Source organism: Aythya ferina, assembly GCF_964211825.1.
Source record: "Aythya ferina genome assembly, chromosome: 8".
Lineage (NCBI taxonomy): Eukaryota > Metazoa > Chordata > Aves > Anseriformes > Anatidae > Aythya > Aythya ferina.
In genome coordinates this window covers 22,793,438-22,818,283 of record NC_140304.1, presented here as the reverse complement: position 1 = coordinate 22,818,283, position 24,846 = coordinate 22,793,438, and the positions used below count along the sequence as shown (strand labels likewise).

At 41.4% G+C, this 24,846-nt stretch overlaps 1 protein-coding gene across 11 annotated transcripts in view; it reads right to left on the bottom strand.

Annotated features, from left to right (window-relative positions):
• Window positions 1-24,846, bottom strand: part of ST3GAL3 (ST3 beta-galactoside alpha-2,3-sialyltransferase 3) — a 176,338-nt gene that overhangs the window by 126,759 nt on the left and 24,733 nt on the right. For 6 of the 11 annotated variants that reach the window (XM_084527923.1, XM_084527922.1, XM_084527926.1 and 3 more), the window contains 2 exons: window positions 7,522-7,569; window positions 5,342-5,467 (listed from right to left, as the gene is read on the bottom strand). The exons of 3 other annotated variants lie outside the window; for them this stretch is intronic. In XM_084527923.1, the coding sequence (XP_084384049.1) occupies window positions 5,342-5,467; window positions 7,522-7,569 (174 nt within the window). Of the gene's footprint in view, window positions 1-5,337; window positions 5,468-7,521; window positions 7,570-24,846 lie in introns of those variants that run through there. 2 more of the 11 variants (XM_084527925.1, XM_084527921.1) reach the window with 2 other exon arrangements.

Sequence of the window (24,846 nt, the reverse complement as noted above, 5' to 3'; positions counted from 1 at the left end):
ATCAAGAGGTCTCCTCAGGTCAGAAACAAAACGCATGTCTCCATTTCCAGGAAGATCAGCATTGAATAACAATTTAATAACTGACAACAGTTTCATAACAAAGCATGTAATGATGGTTATGTGAACAGAAGTACAGCCAATCATAGCAATTTCTATAAATGATGCAAACCCTGTGCCAAATTCAATGCTGGCATTAACATGGAAATTTCTCCCAAGCATCCAAGAGAAATCCGTCTAACAGGCAGCAAGTGAGAAATGCATTGTCAAATGTCTAGAAACTCCATACAGACCACCCAAAAAGCCATAAGGCACAGCGCACAATATCAATCAAGTTTTCAATTTGCATTTTGCATCTGTAACCATGTAGCTATATGCAAGCAAAATGTACAGAATTTTTCCCTTATGCTTCAAATCTGAAATCAATAATGCAAGAATTGCCTTGGCACGCTGGTTTTATCCTTCCAGACCACTGTAAATGACTGCACCGTGACTTAAGTGCTATTCCTTTAGCAACTACCTATTTAGAAGCGCAGTACAAATAACTGCCAACAAAACTGGAATATCAATTTAAACTTCTTTAAAGGATGGACCACACGCAGCCCTTGTTCTCTCTGCATTTAACCCATAATGCAAATACGGGAGGGAAGGCAGAAAGTTCAGTTGCAGCTGTTTTATGCAAAACGTTTGTGTTTGTCAAAGAAAGTGGTGTGATACTCAGGAGACAGAAGTCTTATCAAGAACAGCTCAGACCACCCCGATACATTCCATCCTGTCCAATGCAGTTGGGTCTCAGCAGAATTGGGGTCTCAAACCAAACTAAGCCTTGGTCACTGTCCACATTTGGGTTCTTCATCTGTAGCAAAGGCCAGGTAAAATGACTTACCCTGCAATGAAAAAGGGTCAAACGCCCCACACTTACTGTGGACAAAGTAAAGACATATGGACAGTTACAAAAGTTCAGCTGATGTAAAGCAATTCCACTAGAACTCACAAAACAAGAATTGATGAAAAAAGTCATGATCATTTCAGTCATGATCAACTGAAATGGAAGGAGGAAAGGTTTTCTTCCAGGGTTAAAAAAAATACTGCTTGGGTTTACTGAGCAAGGGTGTGAGTACTGGACAAACAAGCACACAACATTGCATCCTTTCCTTAGGATTTTCCACTTTAACCTCTTCTGATGAAAGCATTAATTAAATAGCTGGGAAAAAAAAATAGAAAAAAATATTGCATGGCCAAGTTCAGCAGGGGCAAAACTGAGGCCCCCTGGGCTCCTCAGCCCTGTCCCTGCATAGACTGTGTGCCCATCCCCTGAAGTCTGTGTTCCATTTTTCCTCACTCCCATTTACTCTTCTGCATACATTTTTAACAGCCTTTTTCTGCAGGTTGTCCAAATGACATCAGGAAGAACCTTTAGTCTTAGACTAACCCAATCCCTGCTGCTTTTCCCTGCACTGTAAAAATGCACAGAACCATTATCAGTGAAGAAAGTTTCCTAACCTTTGCAGCCCAGTGCTAGAAGCATGTATCACCAATCATATGTATAAAAAATGATCTTTCAGTGACTTATAATGTAGCCTCAGTGAAGCTTTCTTTTTCTATAGGGAGCAAAAGAACTTCCCTGACAATACCACTGCTATGTGAAAGCACAAGGTCTAGAGAACCAAGACTAACACAAGAAATAAAAAGACTATATTAGCTAACAAAATATTCTCTAAGATTTTTTTTTGTTATTATTGAAAAGACTGAATAGTTTAAATTTTTTTTGAAAATATGAATTTGAAACATGATCCCACCTTCCAGTGTAGATTTCAGCCCAAATGGTTAAAATCAAACAACATCCTAAGCAGGAAAAATACAAGAAAAACCAGGAACTATAGAGCAGTTCCCAACAATAGCAGCAAAAGTTGATATTTCATAACCATTAAAACTGTTCATAGGCTGTGCAAACTGATCTAAGGATACCAAACCTGCTGCACCAAGCTCTATTTATTTTCTAAATACTGCACCTCACAAAAAAATGGCCCTATTTGGCAGAAGTAGATACTCCAAGCACTATCAGCACAAGTGAAATTCAAACCTGGGAGTTCAAAGCAGGAAAACAGGGAAATCTGCCTCTAGTCACAAAGCCCTGCATACCCTGGTGACACCTAACCTCATGATGATACTACTTCTTTTCTCACATTTAATAACAAGAGGAAGCAGTTTCCAGCTCTATACCTTCATCTTTTTTTCCCCCTGTAATTTCTGATTGGGGCCCCAAAGACATCTGGACCAGCTTTACAGCCTGAGGAAAGCAATACACCAGAGGGGTCTCCTTCACCAGGCACTACAACTACATTATTCATCCCCCAGGCACAAGAAGAACAAATAAGCAATCACTTGCTGATAGTGCTGTATGGGTCATCCATCAGAAGGGTCTTTTGCCTGCTTATCTTACCTCCAAAATAGGTATAATAAAGCAAAAAAAAAAAAAAAAAAAAAACACAAAAGAGGTCATTCCAGCATAGTACATTTTGAAAGGCTCTGCTACCTTAATATGGATTTTATTTCTAAAAGAACTGTCAGGAATTATACAACTTCAGCAGCCTCCAAGGATAGAAAACCAATGGACTGCTTTAAGCCAATTCCATGAAAGACTCCAATTGGAAGATGAAAAATTTCCTCCAATGAACTATGTATGCCCTTTTTCTCTTCCTAGGGAGTCATCTGTTTAAAAGCCAGACTGCAAACTCTCCTAAATAAACAGTTGTTTCATTTACTGCCATGTATTTACGTGGCTAATGGAGTCAATGCTGCCCTACTGAATCATCTGAGATATTCCTCATTTTAGATATTGTGTCGTATTTCCTAATAAAAGTCAAGAACAATACTAACAAAACAGTAATCTATGTTGGCTTTTACTGACCTACAGGATGTACTGACTTGATACAGAGATGCCACATGATAGAGGAAAATCCCATTAAAATACTTCCATTTTAAGGTATTCTTTAGACTACTTCTTGGCATGCGCACCTCAACTCATTCACAGCTGTATTTTCAATTGGAGGAATAGAGCATAAATGAGAAGACAACAGACGATGACACTGAACATGCTGGCCGAGTCAGGTATGGACTATGCAACTAATACATGACAGTCCTTGGCAAGCACTCAAGCAGCTCCCACAGTCTACAACTCAAAGCAATAACGAATGAAGTAGAACTTCATTAATAAGAAATGAAATGGAAAAAAGAACTTTTTTTTTCCCAATAAAGCCACTAAAACCAAGAGCAGAAAAAAAATCTTTCCTATTTATTCTCTACTTTACACAAATACAGAAAAATACAGCATAATAAGGCCACCTCCCCACCCCTCCTTTCCCATCACCACCATGCAGCATTAAGAGTGATAGTCAGGAATGCAATGCGGAGAAAAGCAAACGGACTAGGCAACACATACTAGAACCATATCAGCTCCAAAGGTAAAATAAAATTGTTTTCCCTCGATCCAAGACCATCCACCAGAGCCTCACAAATTCTATTATTTAACATACTATCTAAGTTAATTGCCATTAAACTTAGAAACCAAAGTGAGCAGATTGAAGGATATTTCTGGAACAGTTCAACAGGGCTTTCAATTGCAGCCACCTGTGCTACCAGATTCTCATGGGGAAAGCCAAAGAACAGCAAGTGATCTGCAACTCACCAGTGTTTTTCTTTCATGCTAGAAATCTGTCACTATTCTGCCAACTTAATGCCTGACAATTTCAGTTGTGTTCCTATTCTGGCCTCCATCCATGCCACTCTCCATCCAAAATGCAGGAGGATCCAAAATAGTCACCAAATTCACTCTGGTGTTGTATAGAAGGACAGACTCTGGGTTATTCTCCTTCCTAATGTGATTATCTGAGTATCTTCAACAGATGAAAGAAAGTTTCTTTTGTAGTTCCATCAGCTTCTCCCATCAAAAAGGGGAAGGGCTTTAGCAGAAAAAATTACTAGCAGCAAACACCTAAATAAGCAGAGATTTAAACTAACAGCCGATTACTGTACTGTTATTCCAAATTCAGCATCTGGAGGCATGGTCTCACACGTGGGCTTTCACAAGTACATGAGCTGCAGTAGATAGGCTATTCTAAATTAAATTGTAAAAGCCCCATCTTCCTTACCTAAGTCAAGCCAAAATTTTGATAAGGGCCAAGAATGAAATTTAGAAGAAAAGCAATAAAAACAAGAAGCAAGTTAAAATACTCCAAATAGTTTGAGCAAGGCCTCACTAACATTTGGTTGCTTGAACAGAGATGTTGCAACTACAGGCTGAAGACTCGGTAGTTGTCAAGACTGCTATACAACAGGTACTGCCAGTACTGCAACCAAATACATCTAACAACAGTGCAAGCCCATCATAACGTTTTCCCAGCAAGTGCATTAGCAGACGGGAAAGTTATACCTTCAATGCACTTTTTTCCTAATGAGGCTCAAAGACAAATTTTACTAGTTTACTTTCAGACACGGGAGGCAGAAAAACTCTTAAAACAGTGAGGGTATAAATCTGACTTCCAAGGTCCAATGTCTGACTTGCTAGCAACAAAGTAGAACAAAGCAACTAGGGCCTGGGGAAAGAGCATTTGTTCTTTACTGCAAGCAGATGAAATCTAGGTCTACTCAAACAGCTTCTGTCCTGCTGAACATTTCCAAGTTCAGGGCAGGAAATCATCCTTCCTCAAACAGTTTTGGCTGAAGCATTGGCCTAGACATCATATCAAGCACTTATCTCTGCTGCTCAAACTTTATCTTTCAAGGGAAAGGGCAATCTAGAAGATAATCATAAAAACATGTGGGCTTGGGGAAGCCAGACCACAGCATCAGCCTCAGACAGTTGTCTCACTCTGGTCCTATTTGACTGTTGTGCCCTCTGGGCTAATAATCTTCCGTGAAAGGGTACTTTAAAAGCCAGATGATCTTTCCTGAACACGGAGTTCAGGAAGTCTTACGCAGAGCAACCTAAAGAGTACAATTAGCCTGAGAAGTATACGGCCAGATTTCCAGCCTCACTGAAAACCAAGATTTGCACATGGCACAAAGAGTTAAGGGCAACACCAAGATGAGTACCAACAGCTAACTCAAAAAAAAATACAGAAGCTGCAACAAGGTAGGAGTAACAATTACAAAAGAGCAATTCTAAAAGCTGATTAGTATGCAAATAGAAGTCACTTTATTAGTTTTAAACAGCATGAAAACTTAACAGCAAGACTTATTCACAGCTGTCTCAATTCTGACTGATAAAAGAAGTATAGGTATTGTTATGTTTCACAATATGTACCTTTTGCCCCTCCTTACCCCAACCTGAAACATCACCTACTAGGAATGGCTGTGTCTGGAGCTGCCATTGGTTCTTTCTGGGTTCTGTCTTTTCCTGGGTCTGCAGCAAGGTGAGATGGCATGGACCGCGGAAGCACAATTGCCACAGTTTTTCTCTCTCTCCTTCCTGTTCAACAAGGAAAGCTACCCCTCAGTTGGATAGACACCACACGTCTTCACATCTTATTACACATATCAGAGCGGATACAGTTCAGAGCAATCTGGTTTCCAGCACAATGAATGCAAAGTACTAAATATGAAGGCAATAAACATACAGCTTTCTGGGACATTTATGAGCCTCCCTTCTCAAATAAGAGTTTTTTTTTTTTTTTTTTTTTTTTTTTTTTGTATTTCTTCAGTGACGAAATTCAATCTAGTTGCAGTGCAAAGGCTTGCAAGAGATCAAGTTTTACTGCCTTATCCCTAACCGATCCAAGCCTGGGTTGCAATGCACGAGCAGAACAGAAACCGGTGTTTTTAAAGCAGACCCAGACAGTCCGTTGGCTCACATTAGCCTCGTCTCCCACACTCCTTGGTGTCAATACTCCACAGAACACGGAGCAGTTGAGCTTACTTTTCGTAAATAAATTTACCACCCTATTGGTAGCATCATAACAATGTTTATGATTGACTCTATAGATACCCTGCACTGGAAGCTCTCCACAGGGTTAACTGTTATCGCATGAGTTAGAAGCCAAAGAAGTATTATGGAAGAAATGTTAATATTTCAAAGTTTTATTCTAGGACAAATTCTGTTCTTCGCTGTACCAGTATCAATTCAGCATAACTCCAGTGAAGGTACGCTGATTCAGACTTGCTCAGCTCTAATCAAAATTAAATACAGCGTTGAATTTTATTCAGAGATTTACTATTCCAAACCTATGCAACTTCCCCCCCTACTTTTGCAGGCTAAAGAAACCATCATCCAATGCAGAAGGAAGCAGGCAATGACACACTTCAGTTATGATTGATATTAATTAGTAGAAGGGAATTAAGAGAGGTCCTATTCTCCCCATTAGCACACCATACCCATTCCACACTCAGCACCCTAAATTTCTCCCAGATCAGACCATGCACCCACACCAGATCAATTTCCAGGTATTAGATTTTAAAGCAAGATGCAGGGATAGCAGAAAGCATTTGGGGCATCATAAAGAAAGCAAGTAACTACCACTAGCTCTGGGGTTAGTAAACCAGAATTGGGTGTTCAAGCTTTGCCATTAGTGTCAGGCAGCAAGCTCTCTTTCAAAGTGTGCAGGCAGAAGACAGGTGCTATGTTGGAAGGCAGCACGTTGCTCCTATGAACCTAAGAGGAAAGGCTACCAATTAAGATAAAATGTGAAACCTTTCCTAGGGTTATATTTTCTTTTCTCCAAGACAGTAAGTACCCACATCCTTTAAGTGTTAAGGGGTTTAAAGTTATACAAAGTAATTCTTAGCTTTCCCTTGCAGTTCACATATCATTATACATACACTGCAAATTAAATTTTATTGAGTATGGTGCCCACTATGGTGTGTCTTGGCTACAGCTTATTTTTTTTACTGATAGCCAAATGGATAGTTACTGGCTTCATGAAGCACCTCCCACACAAAGGATTTTTTTTTTTTTTTTTTTTTTTGATTTCTGGTTCTGTTTAATTGAAAGTCGTGCTTAGGTTCCGAAGGAAATAAGGTCGGGCACCATTTGCACTGTGGTTTGATAATGCTGGTCAACCTCCACCAAATAAAAAAAAGTTTCCAGCCCTATTTGTTGAACCGTGACCCTTTTGCTTTCTCCTTCCTGGAACCATTCCTGCTGTCTTTCTCCAAATAACTCAACTGTTTATTTAGCTGAGAAACTCTCCCAGTAGCGTGGAGCAGTTTCTCCTCAGCTGGTGGGTGACATCATCCTAATGCCTTTCGCATGAGAACAGGCCGCACCGCGACTGCACATAACGTGGCCAGGTCATCTTCCTAGCCGGGCGGTGGAAGCGGTCCCACGTGTTAATCCCCGTGTCATGCTAAGACCCTTAATGCTTCCACTAGACTTAGCAGAGGAGCTCTTTTCTTTATCCAGCGTGGCTGGGCAGCTGGTCCCCCCAGAGGCTGACTCGGTTACCTGCCTCCCAACATGGCTACCGTGCCCTGTCAGATAGCGGCCTTGTCACGAGCTGGGAGAGAGAAAAGAAGGCAAGGTTGTACCTGAGCCTATCGTATGTCCAACGGAGTCAAAGGAAAGAACGACTGAATCTGTAACACAAGAGTACAAGTTCATTTTCCCCTTTTTCTTAGCACCATTGCTGTAACATTTGTTATTTTACTTTAGTAATTCCTTATGCTCCATTCCACCAGGAAACACAAGAACTTCTTCACCAGCCAGACAGACAACAGGCACCCAGTATTGGAGCACTGGAGAACCCAACAAATCATGATGTCATTACCCAACGAAGTAGCTATAATTTATTAAAAATAATTTCATTTCATGCCTAAAGTAAATGAGTTTGGTTGACCTTGCCAAAACATAACATGCTTTTCACTGCTAGACTGCAGAGTTCACAGTTCTTTCTTACCATATTTATTATGAACTTTTTGTCCCCATTTCGGCACTTCAAGATCAGCTCTTCCTGACACTCTGCTTGCTAAGCCAAGTACTTTGTGCTTCTTGCCATTCTCACCATAAGGCATGTCTTCCACATCTTCAATCACACCAGTTGCTCTCACACACACACTTTCAAGCCATCAACATCCTTCACCTAACGCAATAGGTGTACGAAATATCCAAGAAGTAAAACCTCTACTTGACACCCTTTTATGTTGCCATCTGGGGAGCACATCAACACTGTTTGCCACGGTCACAATAGCGACTGTTGCTCACCAGCTAATTACCGAGACTTTTAGTCACTGTTACGTATGATGGGACAAACTGTGCTGCATTTGTGCTTTCTAGTTCCTAGTTTTTAGATAAACAACTTCAAATTTGGCCATGTAGAAACAAATATTGCTTGCGTGCATCTAGCTCACATGATTCAGCCTCCTTTATCAAGCATTCGTTTTCCTCATATACCACTCCACAGCCTAGAACCCATTTGCAAGATTTATCAGTAATGGTTTGATATTCTGCTCCACCAAGTGGAGCTGCCATATGGTACAATGCTCAGTGCTGGTTTTCTTCCAGCTTTATTCTTGCTAGAGATAAAATAACAATTACTTTGGTAGTAAGCCACCTGGTTGGCCATCCTTTTTATCCCAATCCCAAACCAAAGCAGAAAGTCCGTGGAATTCTACTCCACCACCACCAGAGCAGAATCGGGCCCAGAACTTAGAGACAGCTTGCCAGTGTGCAAACACAGGGAAGAACAGACTGCCGTGAAAGCACTAATAACTATGCAGTGAGAAGCTTTAAACTGGCACAGCAACTAATTGCAGAACTGCCTCTCACCTTCAGCTAAATGAATGGACTGAATTCCTCAGTTTCTCTTTGCAATTTAGACCTCAAGTGTAATCACATCACTTGCAACATCACAGCAGCTGCCTTAGTGCAAGCCCTCAGCACAAGGCAAAAACCACAATCGCGATCAGATTTAGCACTCTGGAAGGAGGTTAAGCTCCCAACAGCATCACCTTGCATTTGGGCAGGTGACAACCACAGACACTGATAGTTATCCCAATTCAGCTGACAGTAATTTGACATAGGACAGACCCCTGGAGTTTTCTATACTGTATTTCATCCTTGTGCTCATTTCCCAAATCTTACAAATTCAATAAGAAGGTGTTGGTTTCCAAAATCAACACAGTAAAACCATTCATCTAAATGGATTTAAAACAATAAATAATATTAAATAAAAAAAAAAAAAGAGGCCTGTTTTGTCCCAGATCCAACACTGTGGTAGTAACATTAAAAAAACAGGGAAAAAAGATTACTAGTCTCAAAACTTATTCCAATAAAAATAAAAATCCAGATGGACTTAACAACTGTATTTCCTCTTTTGGGAGTGAAATTCAGACATCTTTATATTATTCTAAATAGCAAGGGGTTTAATTCTTTTTAACTGTGTTAAATTCATCTGCCATCAATTAATTCTGAAGTATCTCTGTGGGGCTCTACTTGTAAAAAACTGTTGAGATTTTTATCAATGTAAAATATTGCTTTGTAGTTAATGCCAATCTGAAATGTCACTCATTTTCCCCAATATATTTTGCATTCAGCCACTGGGTGTGAAATGTTAGGACCTATCTAAGAATGGCTGAAAATCATTGCAAGCCCCATACTTACCATTTTTGCAGGCTACAATGATTGTACTTAATGTTTCAGTTCCTTAACTGAAAACATTAGCATCCTCCCAAAAACAAACACAACCAGCAGAGTGAGGATGCGAGTTCTCTTTTCCAATTCAGCTCTCCATGTGACTATTAGTTTCAGTTTCAACACCAGATTCACTGAGAATAGCCTGTATTACAGTCAGCCTCCCCAAACCACAGATCTTTATTAAAACAGTGTTTATTTCTGACATTAACGCTTCAGAAAGGAAGGAATAAACGTTGAAAGGGCTGAGAGGATAATCATTGTATCACCTTTTCTCCACCCAGATAGCTGTTCACATGCAATGAAATTGAGTGCTACAGGTGATTTTTGTAATAAACTGATGGAGATTTGATAAGCAGTTGAGTCAAGTCTGATTTATTTGCAAAGACAGAGTCCTGCTTTCACAAACACAAGAACAGGCTTTTTGCTTCCAGCTTCAAATCTCTTCCAGACATCACTCAGTTCAAAGTCCTCTGGGCTTTCTAGACTTTTTTCAGAGGCAAAGTGGTTGCTCGGCCCACACAGTGCCTTCCCCCAAGCCCCTGAGCCCATTCTGTCTTTCAAAGGCAAATAAAATTTAATAAGACACGATGTAAAACATACCCACTTACACACACCCTTGGTCTAGGTGCCAAGAAGTGCTCATGTCTGAAGGAGCAGCCTCTGATGTTTCAGCTACCTCCTTCCATAAGGCAGCTTAAATGTTTTTTCTTCTACCTTCCCAACTGAAGAGCAGCCTTCATGCTCAAATCATGAAACCTGACACCCAATAACTTGCCAACATGCACAGCTTAAGGCTGCACACACCATAATGCCAGCCTTTTACATCTGTTTTCACGTTAGCTTCAATCATTTTTTCAGTAGCTAGAGCAGGAAAAAAAAAAAGAAAGAAAAAAAACACAAGATACAGCATAAACCAGATGTAATCCTGGATCTGGTCCAAACCATCAGAAGAGACAAAGACAGAAGAAATACTTTTTTAGAAGGCACTCGGTGCCAGGAATAACATCTGAGACCTCACCAGCCAGACAGCAGAGCTGCTTTGGGTCACCTTGGGTCCAAGCCGCTGTGGGACCTACACGTTGGGTCACTTCCCACCCACCAGCCAGCTACAGCACCTGAAATCAGAGCAAGGTGTGAATCTGCTCCACCACCCCAAGAAAACCAGGGCTGGCAGAGCTACCTGGATTTGCTCCACTACAGCTGTGGAGTGCCACGCAAGAGCTCATGGTGACAGATCCAATACAGGATCCGCCTGGTTTGGGAACCAGGAGTTCCCAGACAAACTGCAGACAGACCCAGCGCTGCTCTGGGAATAGATTCAAACTCCAATCTGGGCGTACAGCTGAGCTTGCCTTTGAAGGAACACAACTGGATTTGCACAGCTCTGCCCTGAAGTGAAGAAAGTCCTGCAAAACGGAGATGGCTTCCCTCGTTGCTGCACTTACCTGGACCACATCGTAACTGTGCCTTGAGTCTCCCAGGTATGAGGGCTGACTGTATTTCTAGGCTAAGGTCCCACTTCAGAAGTCCCTGACCCCTCATCCCACCTCCTCACGTGTACATACCCCTTTCCACTCTAGAAATTACTCATCTTGCTGCACACAGTGCCTAGCTCAAGGCATTTCTGGACAGCATACAGCTATCTGACCACTGTCCCTTACAGGCTACTGTACCTTCCACCACTGCAGCTTCCCAACACCTCCATCTGCAATGAAAGAAAAATAAATGAAGATCTGAGTCTGCTTAAAGGAGCGATGATCCTGACCAACAAACTGTAGAGTTTGTAGGAGACACAGAAACAAGATCATCCTGGAAAACAGCTTAAGTTTATACTCCAAGAAAGAGCCGCAGACACCATAGGATAAACATCCAATATCCTGCCTGGGTACTGCACTCTGCGGAGGTGTGTCGAATCAGCTCTTAGAGCCCAATCTTGTGGGCTTACTGAACCCACGTAAGAGCAAATACACAGACCAACTTCCAGTGCAAACACTTGTCCTTGCTTTGATTTCATCGTTGATGAAAACACAGCTCTGAAAATGAAAATCCACAGTGGCAACACAGAATGGTGATGGCAAATATAATCCATGTTTAATAAGGAAACATAATCTGTAAGTTTACTTAACTGGTGTTTCAGAATTTCAGCGAGACTCTTTACAGCTTCCCTCTGGGAAACCACTTTTTTTTCCCCTACAAATTCTCCCTGCAAGCATTTTTGTAGATACTTGTCTCATCCTATTGAGAACCAATGAAGTAGAACCAATAAATTCTCTTATTCTTTTTTTTTCTTCACATAAAAAACAAAACAAAACCAGACTTTAGCAATAAACAGACTTCCCTGGCAAAAAAAAAAAAAAAAAAAAAAAGAAAAAAAAGAGAGATTGCGTGCTGCTTTGGAAGTGGTCCTGAGAAACCACAAACCATTAGTCCCAGAGGAGTTATAAGAGTTTAATAATAAAGGCTTAACACAGCCTCAATATCACATACCATTACAGTAATACGCTCCACAGAGCTAGCCAAACAGGGAATACAATAATACAGAGCAACATAAGGCTGCAATTTGGCACATCCTCTTACAGAGCTCAGGCTCTGAGGTCTGCACTTATTTCTTGTATGCATGATCACTTAAATTTCTCATTCCATAACCCTGCACTCCAGAAACGCTGATTGACTCCTACAGAACTGCAGCCTATATTTAATAACATGTAATGTGATTTCTACCTCCAGAGCTTGACCTGAGACCAGATATCCTGCAGAGCTCCACCACCTGCACTGGGGATGGCAATTGCTGTAACAACATTCAAGAATAAAGTTTTGATTGAGAGAGTGAAAAGAAAGATGTTAGGTGCTGCTTTTGTAGCATGGAATGAGAAGACTATCCACTACAGAAAAGGTCTGTCATTCAGCTGCCTCCCTTTTTCAAGGGAGATAGGATCAAACACCCCATTAGCAATCAAAATGTATTCTCTATTTAAGAACAACTTTCTATGATGCAAACTTCCTATACTTAAGGTAAAAAATTATTTGTAATTTAGAGAAAGAAGTGGCCAGTAATTACAAAAAATATCATATTTCACCTAGTCAGAAAATGAAGCTCACAAATGCAGTGCACTCTCAGAAAGATACTACTGTGGAGATTCTTCTGGCCAGATGACCTACCTCAGAGCATCTCCTGCTCAAAAGGAAAAAGTATTTGGAAGAAAAACAGTCATCATGACTACCCAAATTCTAGATAATTCTTACATCCAAGGAATTGAAGGGAACTAAATCAGTTCTGTTTCCCAGAGATACTGCATAGATAAACACTCTTCCTCAGATTTTGTAACACACAACTTCATCTTGAGAACAATGAAGATACTGTTTTAAATTCAGATAAAGTACCAACACAAAAATAAATCCTGTCCAGTGTGCGACTATTAAAAGAATGAACACCTTAAAAACACCCAACTAAGAACATATAAATGTAGAGGCAAAAATATAAGCAGATATTGACATAAAAATGAAAGCATGGTATAAGTTTGTCTTTTTTAAACAGATGACAAGTACATTCTTCTCCCAAACATAAGAGGAAATATATTTTATAAGTTATGTTCTGATTTTTACAATGCTGCCTGCACTTACAAGTTACTTGACAGGTTACTCTTCAGTTCCTAATTCTTTGTTTTACTTGAAGACAGATTTAGGGAAGAGCTGTCATTTACCCAGTCTAACAATAAATTATTCGGACAGCATTTATCAAGTATCCTATTTTGGCATAAGTATTGTAACTCCCACCTCATTTATTCTGTTTTACTAAACTTACTTCTATAGCACAAGCAATTTTGATACTTCACCTTTCTCCAAATACAGTGAGATGACTGTCTTAGGACCACTAGTCACTACAACATCTCCAGTGCCACAGCCTCACAGCTGCTCACCTTCTTTATTCAAAACTGAAGGCACTAATTACAACACTCCATGTGCACCACTTGTCACAGCATCAGTGGAGGACAGAGGATGTATACAGGACTGCCCTCACCAGTAATCTCAGCTCCTATGTAGGTACTCTGTGAAAAACAGTAGGTAGCGTTCCCATGCTGACACATCACAAGAAATTACAATTGCAAGCATGTTGTTTGAGCAGGTATCCTAACACCTACAATGTGTGAGATGAGGAATATATTGAGATGAGACTCACAGCACAGGCACCACTTTCTCATCACAGCTGTGCACGCTAAGAGCAGTAACCAGAGGGGCTGCAAGTTTTGGCAGGCAAACCACACGAGCAGTTTCTGCTCAGCGCTGTCTCCCACTGATAGCAGCCCCGAGTTCGAAGTTCAAACCTATTCCCTTTATAGGAGGGGAAAAGTCACTCAGCAACAGGATGAATCTTCAGCAACAGGAAACATCTGATTGTAAAGAACATTTCCAATGAATTCTGGATTTTGTACTTTAATAAACTGCTGCAGTGCAGCCTTGTTTCTATTACACTAAGTTTGGATGCTGGCCCTCTGTGCCACTAGTACAGAGACAGGGGAATGTGCTCATGCTATATCCACATAATGTAACCTGTGGGAGTACAATCACCCTAATTTGAGAATAAAACAATAAAACAATTATAATTAAAATAGAGAAAACATTCTGATGTAAATATCAATTCACTTATGCAGTTCACCAAATTGAAAAGCTTCTCCCTTCTAGCTCTAGCCAGCATCTCTGCACATACCATCCTCATTTGTGTAATAGCAGCTTTTTTAGGCATACAGTACCCAGGTGCTACAGCAGGCCATGCAGGTTCTTCCTCTGTTTCTGTGGCTGACTCAAGGACACTCCCTTTTCATAGACTGATGACTCCATGGCCAAGCCTACAGCTGAACCCTCACTCCTTGCTCATTGAATTTGCTCTATTTGGCTCCTGTCTGGCATGGTTGGGTTCCCCGTGCCAGCTGGACACAGGGGGGTCCAGAAGCAGATGTGGTTTCTGCCCTGGGTGTCCTTTCTCAGCTCTCCCCTTTGGCAAACTCACCACCAACCAAGAGCATAACTGCACTGGGTCCTCTTGCTGTAACTCTACAGCCCTGAACGAGTCTTTGGGTGAAAGAGTTTCTGAACTGTTGAAATAAACAGCCTGCTTTTTCTCCAAAGAGCCTCAGGAAAAAGGCTTCAGAGCTAAGAATGGATATAGCTAAGTATTGTCGCTTGTCTCAGCAATCTTCGGTGGCACCAAGATCTACCGGTTACACTGTGAACTGCAGAGCAATCCTCTTTCAGCTCTCAGCATCCCTTCGCTTAATCAAAAATACATCTCTTCGGGGTATGCTGCCTGAAGGGCTTCGTACAATCTCATCTCCCTCGTGAGTTTCATGGAGCCTCGCCGACTGTCACGCTTGCTGTGGCACGCATCGTCCCTTTTCCATCAGGACGTTTGTAATGAAGTGGCAAATTAAGTAAACAAGAAACAACGCTCATGTTCCAAACAGATGTATTTTTCAAACGTTCCGAGCATTCAATTTTCTTTATTCTGCAGTGAATGAACTGAATGAAAAGCTGTGGCGTCCTGCGCCAGCTGGCAAATGCTTCAAAAGGATATTACATTGCTATTGTCTTCAGCGGTGCCCAAACAACCATTTAATAGCAGGCAGCGTTGGTATGTTTTGCTCACAAGAGCAGGGCTTGTTTGGATCCCTGACACATCTTTGCAACACCACGACCAACACAACCAACCCTGGGCATGAGGACGATGTGATGCTTCACTCTGAGCATGTGGGATTCGCACCTCCTGGGTACCTGCTGTGTCTGCCTCTCCCAGGGGATGGCCGACTGCCCTGGCCTCACAGGCTGCTCTTTCCAGATGGGATGGACAGAGATCCCCCAGATGCAAAGGGAAAGGGGAGTCCAACGTGGTGCAGGAGTTCAAGGAGAACATAGCTCTGAGGAACATGACACTAGATGCGGGACAGATCTACTGTGGAAGGTCAGGAAAAGAAGCAGGCCAAGCTGCACCAATAAAGCTGCTATCCAAGAGGTTCTCTTGACAGGGAGAAACCCTTTAATGAATCCCAAGCAGTTTCTCGGCATTTTAAGGAACTCAATTATTTTTATTGCATCATCCAAAGCCAAGTCTTATATTTTGGTTTCAATTATTACTGTAGCACCAAGAAGTCACTCATACACCCAAATTCCAAAGCGGGACATGCAATAAATTACAAAACAGTAAGACGTCTCTCTTCTAAGCTTAAGAAGCATGTGCAAGGCAGAAAATGGATACTGGCAGCTGGAAGTACACAGGAACAAATGTGAAAATGTGGTTCAAGAACACAGCACCAGCTCGGTACAATAACATTTTCTTGAGCATCAGTGGTTGTATCAGACTTTAATCACAGCAATATGAAGTGAAGCTGTATTTTGTTTCTGAGTAAAAGTATCACATGGGCTTTTAACCTTAAATCATAGTCCAGTAATTGTACTAATGACAGTATCTTAAAGCTTACAGATACTCTCACAGCTTACAAAGAGCTCTGGGAGGCAGCTGCACATGAACTTCGCTTTACATACAGAAAAATACCTACATGCAATTAATAGCAACTAGGACAACAATTATTTTAATGCTCTGGTCTTCTTTTCATGCCTACTGGAGCCGTTCAATGATTTTTTCCTCTCTGTCCTCAGTATAGAAAGAAAACTTTCTTTGCATGTTGGCTTCTGAGCTAGCTCTCAGAAACCTCCCCTTCCTCAAAAGCAATAACCAGTACTCCAGAAATATAAATACTTCCATCAGGAAACTCACATTCTTGGGTTTGTTTGAAAATGATCTACTACTTCGGATAGCGAGCCAGTGGTCGAAAGCCTCCCAAAACCTTAAAGCATACATCTGGCCTGGCTGCCAAAATAACTGCCAGCAAGTCCATATGGACAGCTTTACTGTGACACTTCTCATCTCTCGTGTCTGCTCACAACCCAAACAAACGGCAGGAGGGGGTAAGGTACAAGAGAAGTGCATGGGTGCAAAACAACTCCTGAATACAAGTGCTGTATGGGCATCTTCTCTACAAAATGGCAACGTTCTACTTCTGCATTACAAGAACAGACCAGACTACTTATTCACATGAAAGGTGATAATGAAGAGAAAGAAACGTTGGATTGATTTTTCACTGTTGCTTTTTTGGTCCCTCAGTTTGGGGACAAATTTTTTTTTTTTTTTTTTTTTTAAACAGGATCACCAGAACTGATTCCAAAATCTGAAGAGGCTTCTGGCCCATCAAACCCTAGAACTCATTAAGTTTCCAAAACATGTTCTAAAATGTGGATTTCAGAGGTCCTACACAGTACATGATTTTAGAGGTAATTGATATATATAGGGAGATACCAAGCATGTTTTCTTTCAAAGTCCATGCTTTGAAGAGCAGTTTGTGACTCCAGGTTCTCTTTACCTTGCAGCCACAGCAGCTGATCCACACAAGGCATTACCTCCACCCAAAAGCCACACCATGTCCTAAACCAAACACCAACACATGCATCTGAAATTAAGATGTTCCAGAAGTCATCTGTGCATCCTAGAAGCCAAAAAATGCTATGCTGTTCCTTGAGTATCTGCTTGACTATGAAAACTCCCATATGCAGACAGGAATAAAACCCCACACACAAACTGTAACTTTGAACAGTGCATATATAGATTTTTCACTTCCTATTACCTTCTTTTACAAAAGCGTTTGATTTGAGGAAATCACTTGCTTCACCAACATGTCAGAAAAATAACCCCGAGATGGACTAGATACTGCCAGCAGGTTGTTTCCATGTGCAGAAAGTGCAGGACAATGAAGAAGTTATTCAAACAGCAGCAGCACAAGAGGAAGTTCATCATCACACTACCTAGTCCCTGGACAAATACAGCTGGAGATTACCTAAAGAAAAAGCGTTCCTCCCATCACACCATGTATAAAAGTACAATGAATCTCTTTAAATTAAGACTTGGCAGAAAAACAATCCAGTGAGAGAACAGATTCAAGGGCACACAGAAGGTCAAATACTAAGAAACATTGGTTCCAGTCTAAGATCAATGGACATAAACTTCTAAGCACCTAACTAAATTTCGCAAGCTTGTGAAACCAAACACCCACTCATACATTTTTGTTCCCAGCTCTCTAAAATGAACACCAGAAATTTCAAGGTCCAGATCATCAGATGTGCCACAATTCAGTGTTGAGTCACACCTCAAACACCCATGCTAACTTGGCTCTTTAGAGCAGCCACCTAGACTTTCAGAGGACTTTCGGCACCCCTAGAAGAGCAAACAAACATGAAAAGCAGCAACAAAAACCCACGCCATGGATCAATACATGACTTTAATCTACCCATCAATGCAAAGGAGCAGCTTGCTTAAGAACAGTAACCAAGCATCCAGCAGTACCAGCATCACCAGCATTGAGTGGCTTTGACAAAGTTAATGTGAAATTGCCAACTCCTCTTCACCAAAAGCTGCAATTCAGAAACTGAGAGCTGCCAGCACCCATTCTTAAAGGAACCCAATTTCCTCAAAGAAAACCCATTGGGATCTCAGGAAGACAAGCCCTCCACAGCACTCCACAACAGACCCCATTCCCCATCAGCATTTCCAGCCACCTGCTGAAGTGTGCTCCCAGCCAGGATTTCATCAACTCTCTGGGATTCACAAATTTTAGAGTTTCACCATTCTTGGATTACTCCACGAGCAGAACTCCTCATAAATGGCAACAGCCATTTTATTAACCTTATCCTAAACAGCTGCCTCCTCTGCCACAACTATACTTGACTGGCAAAATAACAGCTCCACACTGACATGTCTGGGATCAAATCAGAAACAGAAAAACAGCCTCTTGGTTTGTGATATGCCAGCTATATTGGCAACTTTTTGGCCATCAGTTTGATTGAAATCGCCTGCACAAAAGAACAGCCAACAGGAAAAGGAGAGAGCGCAGTGAGCAGGGCATCCTATGAACAAGGACTACTGCAGAAGCCTGGGGCACCAGGTCACAAAACACGAGGGTCTGATCACCCAGAGAAAACAAACCAAATGTTTCTTTGCAGCTTAAGCTGGTGGTTTGTAAAGCCTGGGGTTGGGGTGTGGGGGGAGAGGGTTTGTTTGGTTTTGCAAGGTTTTAAAACTTTACTAAAAGAGCATCCTTCTCAGCCTGAATAACCTTGACATTCTTTCTCAACCATACTAAAACAAACATGCCCACGAGATCTCCCAAACCAAATCAAGTAATGGCAACGCTAGCCATAATAGATGTTATTCAGTGTGATACACAAGCCCTAGCATTTTGAGGCCAAGGTCTCCATATGGAGAAATGTGAGCCAAAAGCTGGATTTAGGGCCAACTTCAAAATTGCACATATGGAAGGGAACTACAACCACCTTAAGATCCTCACTGCATCCAAGCAGGCAGTTATCACCAGCTCCAGGCCCACAGACATGTGAAAGAAGGAAATGAGATTTATCAGTTACAGCAGACCACTTTCCCACAGCTGGTTTTAATTAAGCTAATTTGGTGGTAGTGACTTATAGCAAGCAGAGCCTTCTCAAATCACTTTGTAAGTCTTTTTGCCAGCACTTTACCAGCTGTGCTGACCATGAACACTAACTAGGATGTTATTCTGCAGTTGTCTGAACTATGGCATTTAAGAGTGGTATGTGCACTCCCCTTAAATACCACCCGATAGTGCCACTGTTTACAGTAACAGGGTATGGGGAGAAGATGCAGAACATGAAGAAAGGTACTAGATAAACTCCACTGAGAAAACCACTTCTGAAAAGGCAGCTGGATCCCTTGCCAAAATCCCATTATGCCTTGGACATACCCATGCTACGTGAAACTTATTAAGGAACATGTGGATAGAGAACAGATTTTGGAACTGTATGAAAACAACAGCCTATATAATTCCTAGGTTAGTTGTGCAGTCAACTCCTCCAGGCCAGTTTTTATTTTCTGGATACATACAGGATAGCTTGACCATGAATAAATACTTTGGGTTACACCATGATCTTGTGCAAGTCAGGGCATGGCTAGACAGTGCAAATTTAAGCTGCATTTCCAGGCATTCATAAGGGGATGGCAATGGGTTTAGCAAGGAAGACATTTAAATGACATCTAACTAGATGGAAGTTTTTCTAGGGAAACCACATGCAGCAATAAGAATCAGAGAGACCGATGGCATCACTACCAGCACGGGTACGTAAGACCAAAAGACATTTAAAGCAGATCTATCAGTAAATATAACTTAAGAACACACCAAAAGAAAATATTCTTTTGAAAAAACATTTAGCACTTACTCAGAGCTGTACTGCCTAGTTCACACAAGGTATGCATTTCAGATACAAAAAAAATCTTTCAGATTAAATCTTTCAGATTAAAGCATGCAACCTAGTCAGCTCACCACAAATGCAGCCTGGGGCATTAATGCTACTGATGCCCAAGCCAGGGAAGTCACAGAACCAAATGCTACGTCACAAGCAATGCAAAGAAAACAAGGCATATAGCAGGATCGTAACCTGGAGCTCCAGAAAAGCAGAATTCAGCCTGCTCAGGGACATGCTTCAAAGAACACCATAGGATAAGGGCTTGGAGAGAAGAGAGGTATTGCAGGAGAGCTGGCTGATTTTGAAGGAGCACCTCCTTCAAACTCAAGAATGGTCCAGACCAGCATGCAGGGAATAGAGCAAAGGCAGGAGGAGTCCTGCATGGACAAACAAGGAGCGCCCATCAAAATTCAAATGTAAAAAGCATACAGGAGGTAGGGACAGGGCCAGGTGAGCTGGGAAGAAAACACAGACACCGTGCTAGCGTGCTGGGACAGGCTTTGGAAAGCCAAAGCCTGCCTAGAGTTTAATCTGGTGAGGGACAAAAAGGGCAAGAAGGGCTTTCTATAAGTAAATTGGGAGTAAAAGGAAGACTTCAGAAAATATGGGCCTGCTGCTGAATTGGGCAGCAGGCCTGCTGGCAAAAAAAAAAAAAAAATGCTGGAAAAATGGGCAGACAGAAGTCTCATGAAATTCAGCAAAGGGAAAAGTGAAGTCCTGCTCCTGGGAAGTAGAAATAACTGTGTGCACCCACACAGGCCGAGTGCCAGCCCCCTGGAAACCAGCTTTGCAGAGAAGGACTTGGTGGACAAGTCCTGGTGGACAAGCAGGGGAAGAAAGGCGAGGCAGCATCACGCCCTTGTGGAAAGGCAGGAGGGGGGATCCTGCTGGGGATCCCCTGCTACAAGAGGCACGGGGACACATGGAGCGAGTCCAGCGCATTAAGGTGATTAAGGGATTGGAGCATCTGCCATGGGACAGGCTGAGAGCACTGGGGTTGTTTGGCCTTGAGCAGAGGAGGATCAGGAGAATCTTAATAATGTGTATAAATACCCGATGGGAAGGAGTAAAGGCAGCAGAGACAGGCTTTCCTCAGATGTGCCCAGTGAAAGGACAGGAAGCAATGGGAATAAATTCAAACTAGGAAATTATATTGAAACGTAATTAAAAAGTAATTTCACTGTGAGGATGAAGATGACTTCCAGCCTCAACTATTTTATGATTCAGTGAAACACCCTTGTTCTAAATCAGCATTATCTCGTGGTTTTAGTGCAAGTACTTCCAGCCACATTAGACTGATTCAGAACAATGAAATGCAGAGGAGTCCAGCTAACTGCAAGAAGGACAGACCTTCCAGTCTGCCACTGGTATGATACCAGGCAAAAAGCCCTAATCAGCCTCCAAGCGAGAGCTGAGGTCTACAAGGAGCACAGGACAAATCCAATAACTGTAAGGTTAGGGTTCACCTACAAAGAATTTCCCTTCCAACATAATGAAGTGCATTGTTACAGCTACTATTTGAGCCCAGGAGTGAAAATCCAAGAATGATCCTGTTGAGGTCACAATTATAACCCATAATAAACTGTTCTTTACCCCGGGCTCTCCAGAGGCATGGCCAGCTTAGCAGCATGCAGGCCGCAAACAACCAGAGTTACTTCATAGGAGCTAGGCAGTTTCTCTGCACTTGTTTAATATATTCAATGTCAGTGACATCTCCTACAGCAACAAGCTCCTCCATGGAATTTGGAATTTCAGAATTGTAGAAAATTTGATGGGCAAAGCAGCATTTCTTGACAGCATAACAACAAATACACCCATACTTGGATTTCCAACAGTGTAAATATGTTACGGTACAGCTGGAACAGGGCAGTGACCAACCTGAAGACATTTTGCTCTCACCAGTATTACCAGTTCCAACCCAAAATTAATGCTGACCTCAAGGTGTACTTACACAGTATTTTGTCAACAAAGCAATAAAAAAGCAATTTTCATACCGTGTGGCCCAGCACACCACAGCAGCTCTCCACCGCCACATCTGTGCCAAGGGTAGAGGTAAATTGGATCACTGAAAAAGTACGAGTCAAAAAACACCAAGAATATCCCAGAAAAAGGCAAGTACAGTTACTTACAGCAGGTTAGCCACCAAAATCAACAGACCATGTAAGTAAAACCCCAGAAACTTAGTTTTGGAAAGCTCAGGTCCTTTCCACAGAACTCAAATAATCCTTGGCAAAGCAGTAACATTCCTTAAAAGCGGGTCTTAAATAACTGCACACCTGTCGACATTCAAATAAAACAACTCCATGGTGAACAGAGGCCAGAGACTATGTAAGAATGTGATAAATAAAACAGAAGAGGAACGATTGTTAAGGTTATTCAACAAGAGATGGAATAATTGCAGCTTTTTCCCCAAATCATCACTGTTCTTTTTAAAATTTCATCTCCAGAAGAATAGCTCTCCGCAAACCTGTCCAGCATGAGTGACTCAATCTACAGCAAAGAACAAACAGTCTTTCCATGGTACTTAAGGAAAAGAAAGCTGTATAAGAAAATGCATCTTTGAAACACTTTTTGTGGCAGCAAAAATAATGTGAAAACATTCATACTGACCTAACAGAAATAATAGATTGTCATAAAACTACTTATTAAATTCATTAATAGATGGGATGAATATGAGGAGGTGACCCAAAGATAACTGACAACTTGCCAAGTGTTCCAATGACCAATATACCAGAAGCATAAATATCCAAGCTCCATGCTCACACATCAACATTTGAAAAAATTCGTTTTGTATCTTGCAACAACAGTACCCTCTACTGTTACAGAGCAGAATAGCACAAGATGAACCTCAGCCCTGACCATCACGGACACCCAGTGCAGGAACAGCTACCAAGAACATCTACATAGCTTTATCAACTAGATGGTTTCCTGTCAAGATCTTTCAAGTTTGTTGGTTTCTTCACACTAGAGTCAGGTTTGGGGTTGGTTATGACATACAGCTATTTTCTTCCCCAAGACTTTTTTTTTTTTCCAATCAAAGAAAAAAAGTTTTATATATACACATAAAAAACTATCCTCTAAAGATCAGAGTCAACACTACAGCAACATCGGGATCATTTCTGTAAAGCCAAAAGTAGCTTTCAAAGGGGGGTTTTAGCTTTTAAAATTAGTGCATCATCCAACAGCCACACATCACAGATAAATCCAAACACTCAGATTCTTCAAAAAGCCAGTTGATGGCTACACGCCACCTGCAAATGGCCCTAGGGGTAACAACACAGGCAAACTTCTCTACTCCTGATATCTTATGACCACTTCCTAGCCCCGTGCTGGAAGAGGGATGCGGCGTTACATTGCAGATTCAGCACAGCCAAGAGGAGAAATGGGGAGATAGGCAGACAGTCCCTGAGCTTCAGCTTGGGATGAAGTTTCCAAACCCATTCACTGAAGAATGTATTGAGTGGGGATTCAACACAAGCTATAGACTTCAGGAGAGATAGCCCTCTGGGCTGAGCTGATGATCTTCAGCAGAGGAGAAATTCAGAAACTGGAAGCACATACAGACCTTCTCAGGTCATGTGGAAAGCAAGGGGAAATAGAAAAAGCACCAACTGTACGAGCATTAGAGGGCAAAAAAGCTTGATTTGAAGCACAGGTATTCCATGCAATACCTGTATGAACAGGCAGCAAGAAGAAAAAAAACATATAAGTGCATGGAACATTTAAACTAGCTTATGAGGTTACAGTCAATGTCCCAAAATGAACTGTGGATGAATACATTTCAGTGCATTTATTGAAACTACACACCACCTGCCTTGAGAAACAATAAAATCCTTCTGTACAGAGATGAAACTCTCTCCCTGTTCAGGGCAGATTTGATTTGTGCGGAATCAACAGATACTTCATCTGCGGTTTGCTTTTGGAGTTTTGCTTACGATCAACTTATAGATTTTTAGTTTAAAGTTTTCCCCTTGAACTTTTTAATCTTGAACTTCCATTATTCACAAAGAACTCTCAAAGTGAGCAACATTAGATCAGAATCCCTTACCTTGTGATGGATTAATCAATATTATGAAAAAAATCAACACTTTGAAGCAGCTACCATTGACCGGATCTAGGCACCTGAAAAGGACTCTGCCATTCCTCAGAGGCAATCAATCAGATATCTTAATCCTACCTTAGACAGTTAAAATTATACATCAAAACTCTAAGAATTAATTCAGGCTAAAAAAAAACACACATTTGTCTCCTGTTTAGAATGTTTGATAACTAGCAACTGTCACCCACGGGCTAGTAGGTTAGCTTTTCCATCAGGATACATACAGGATGGTTTCTCGTCTTTCCACTAGGAGCAGACCCAGAACCACAGCTTTATACAGTCCAGGGCAACAGCAACAAGGCATCCACATATATGGCAAGTATACAAATATCTGAATCTTGGCAAGGGGTCATGGTACCCTTCCTGCAGACTATAGTGATATTATGAGTTATAGTGAACAGCAAGCTGATCTGAATCAGCACCGCAATACTGAAACCCCAATGTGTTTGCACTGAGAAGCATGAACAAGAATATAGCCACAACCTACATTTCCTACTCCATTCATACAGACAAAGCCTCAAAAAATAAAAAATTATAGCAGCCTGGAGTACCACACTCCAAGAAACATATGGACAAATTGCAGGGTCTAAAAAAGAGCAGTAAGAACAATAAGTGTCTAGAAAATTTAAGAAAACAAGACTGAAAAGAAGACTATCAACTAACCTAAAACACACAAACATATGTTGAGAAGGGGAGGAGGGTATTCAAAAAAGCTCACCATTGACTTGATTGCAATCAAAATGATTTAGGGCAGACATGAGGAAGAATCTGTCTACAGGGAAGAATAATTAAGCACTGGGATAGATTG